At 43.4% G+C, this 3,639-nt stretch overlaps 1 protein-coding gene across 1 annotated transcript; it reads right to left on the bottom strand.

Moving 5' to 3' along the window:
* Positions 1-27: 27 nt before the first annotated feature.
* LOC107118714 (arylacetamide deacetylase-like 4) lies at positions 28-2,645 on the bottom strand (the record flags this gene model as incomplete). The annotated part of the gene is made up of 3 exons (XM_015421069.1): positions 28-577; positions 1,371-1,434; positions 2,429-2,645. Coding segments are annotated over 3 exons (831 nt in total), but the record flags the coding sequence as incomplete, so codon positions are not given.
* Between the last annotated feature and the right edge of the window lie 994 nt (positions 2,646-3,639).

Raw genomic sequence — 3,639 nt, 5'->3', positions numbered from 1 at the left:
CGTCTCGAAATACGTCGTACTCGCAGGTCACAATGAAAGTTTCGGGGAGATGCTTGATGATGTGGTTTTCAGCAAAAATGGAAGAAAAGGTTTCTTCCAGCAGCTCTGGAAACTGTTTGTAAACCTCGGGCTTGTAAGGAGCATAAATTTCTCGGGAATGTTGTCGGGACTCACCCACTTTCGGTATTTCAGCCTAAAATCATCTGGCACATGAGAGCCTTTCAGGATATCACTTTTCAGAGCTGGGTCCTTTATAAAATACTGCAGGATAAACTTTATCACAGTTTCCTGGCTCAAAAGCGGCATAGTAGCATTCTGCACGTAGGAAGGCAGGTTGAAGTCCATTGCTTGAACGCCAGCATAGATCAGTGCTTGAGCCCGTAGTTTGGGGAGGTCTGGTCTCTTCGTCAGTTGTTGAGCTACGACAGAAGTGAAATTGCCTCCTGCACTGTCCCCAAAGATGATGATTTGAGAAGGATCTACCCCATAGACCTCCGCATTTCGCATGAAGTGTGCAGTAGCTGCCAGGCATTGCTTGTACTGACTGGGATACGGGTGCTCAGGAGACAAGCCATAGCTAGAAAGCCATAACAAAGAAGCAGAGGGTTAGTTTACTTTGATTCCTTTGCGAATTGGATTGGATGGAGGAATTGATGCCGAGTGGGAAGCTGATGAATGCATGGGCAGATGAATTGGTGGAGGGACAGAGCGACAGAAAAGGGGGAGAGGGGGGGAGGTGCAGCGGCTAGGCCAGGGCTCCCTAACCTTTTCAACCCTATGGAGCCTTTGAAATTCTGACACTGGATGGTGGGCGAAATCACAAAATGGCTTCCACAAGAGGCGGAGCCAACCACAAAATATCAGGAAGTGCGGTCACGTGGAACTCTAATAGTAACTCTTCAACATTTCAGGCAGAAGCTCTGTTTAGTAGGATGCCTTTGAAAAGGAACATATTGTTTAAAAATATTTTCTTGGGTACACACAACTGATCGTCAGTCGTACGTTTATCTTTGTGCTACAAAGCTAATCAGATCTCCTGATGCGCTTCTGAGATGTGTGTGTGTGTATGTGTGTTTCCTAGTCTGACATACTGACCATCACATAACACTGGGATCTTTGGAGGAAAAAGATCATAGAAAAGCAAGTACATTCACACAGGGGTGCCTTATACACACGTACAATGTGTACTGTTTTGCATCTCATTTCCTTCTGGCCAACAATTCCCTCCACCAATCAAGCTGTCATTATGAGCATTGTGTATGCATATATGAAGAAGTGTGCATGCACAGGTGCCACTGGACTGACGCTTTGTTCCATTGTGTATGCAAATGTGCATTTTTGTTTATCGATACTTGGTTGAATTCACTTACCTGACAGCTACAAGCACTACATCAGCCTCCTTGGCAATTCTATTGCTATTGTCTTGATAGAAATCTAAAAAAAAATGAAAAAATTTGGAACAGAAATTCAGAAGTTTGGAACAGGAATTCAGAAAACACCGTTAGCAGATTCTCTTAAAATTTTAGGAGCAGTCGGGGGCAAGAGATTAATTATCAGGATTATAAATACTTTAAAAAATGTAGCCAAGATTTTTCTGACATTACAATGTGAAATTACAACCTCAGTGGAAAACATCTTGATTTGGGTCTGTGCTTAGCAACGCATTAGCTAAATGACCGAGTTTATGTAATGATTCATTTAAACCAAGGCCTGGGTTTATTAGGGTGATGCACGTTTCTTTTCTTTTTTTAATTTCTGCTTAATTTCACAGGTTTTGAGAATTAGATACATTGTGTTATCAAAAGCTTTCACGACCAGAGTTCATTGGTTCTAACTAATCAGAAATATTTGTTTGGGTAATATAAAATGCAGAGTGCCTGATACAAAAATAATATTTTAAATGCATGTATTTTACAGGAAAATGTCCGCATGAGGCAGTTGAAAGGGGCTTGGATATATTCACTGATATACATTGATTATCAATACGATTGCCAGCCTCCAGGTGGTGACTGGGGATCTCGTGGGATTACAAATAATCTCCAGGTGGCAGAGACCAGGTGGAACCTGGAGAACGTTGAAGGTAGATGCCTTGTTGTCATACCCCATTGAAGCCCCTCCCTTCCCCAAACCCTACCCTCCTCCGGTTCCACCCCTCCAAATCTCCACGCATTTCTCAACCCAGAGCTGCCAACCCTACTTGTACAATGGGGAAGCACAATCAAAAACAGGAATATTAGAATCTGACCAACAGATTCTAATTTTTGTCTAATTCTTCATTTGTACTCAGTTTGCCCCAAATGGAAGGCTTGCGATTTCTTAAGCACATTCTCCACCGACCCCAAAATAATATGGCAAACATGAAACTGACTCAAATCCCATAAACTTGAAAATCTGTCCAAAACACGCTATGAACTCTCTGAACTCTCACCGATAGTTCCAACCAAGCCAGCTCCCCCGTGGAAGAGAACCATTCCTTTCCTCCGGCCAGCATATGGCGCCTTAGGCTGGTAAACTCGGATGGGAACTCCATCGAAAAGCAGGTCTTTGGCAGAGAGACTTGGATCCAGCCGGGGCTTCATGATATTCATTGTGAAGCGGATGAATTCAATCTGCGTGCAGATGCCCAACCTTTCGCAAATCTTCCCCTTGTTTCAAGAAAGGAAAGAAGATGGATACTGTAAAGTCTACTGAATATATTGGCTTTTTTTAAAAAAAAGAAAACCTTCAGCTTCACAATTACTAAGGTTATCCAATGTGATTTCTATGGACTCTTCACCTCGTGCACCTTCTAAAATCATTCTCCAATATTTATCTGTTAAAACATTCATATTCCACCATTCATAGCACTTTACGATATCCCTTCCCCTTCCATTAGCCTTGTAGTCCTTCAAACCTCTTGCTGTAGGGTTTCCAGGTCCTCCCAGCCACTGGCAGAGGGTGGGACTGGATACCTTCCATTCGTGTGCTGGACAATGCCCGACAATAAGTTTTTCTTCTATTGCTTGATTCCGCACACCATAGAAATCACCATGTTTCATATAGAACAGGAGGCTGATATTCACTGGGGGGGAAATTATTTTAAGTCTCATGTTCAGAGACAAAATCCAGGCTCTAGCTTCAGCGGCATGTTGGCCCAGTTTGAATCTGAGGGTAGTACCTATTACATCTTTCAGTATTCCACAGAACTGATGTAAGATCCAGAACTGATGTAAGATCTGTGTTAATGCTCCGTATAATAAATATTTCTGTACCTATCTTGCTCCCAATCAAGGTCTGATTCCCGTGGGAAAAAGAAAAAGAAGAAGAAGAAGAGATTGGACTTATACCCCACCCTTCACTTGGAGTCTCAGAGCGACTTACACACTCCTTTCCCTTCCCCTCCCCACAACAGACACCCTGTGAGGTGGGCGGGGCTGAGAGAACTCTGACACAAACTGCTCTTTTTCAAGGACAGCTGTGCCAGAGCTTGTGATTGACCCAAGGTCACATCAGCAGGTGCAAGTGGAGGAGTGGGGAATCAAACCTGGTTCTCCCAGATTAGAGTCCGCACACTTAACCACTACACCAAAAAGGCACTTCTCCTCTTACGAGTCCACACTACATCTGACAAGAATGCTAGCCTCCATCGTTGGAATTCCT

This window comes from Gekko japonicus, unplaced genomic scaffold (assembly GCF_001447785.1).
Source record: "Gekko japonicus isolate JY-2015 unplaced genomic scaffold, Gekko_japonicus_V1.1 scaffold7980, whole genome shotgun sequence".
Taxonomy (NCBI): Eukaryota; Metazoa; Chordata; class Lepidosauria; order Squamata; family Gekkonidae; genus Gekko; species Gekko japonicus.
This window is presented reverse-complemented; position numbering and strand designations above follow the sequence as displayed.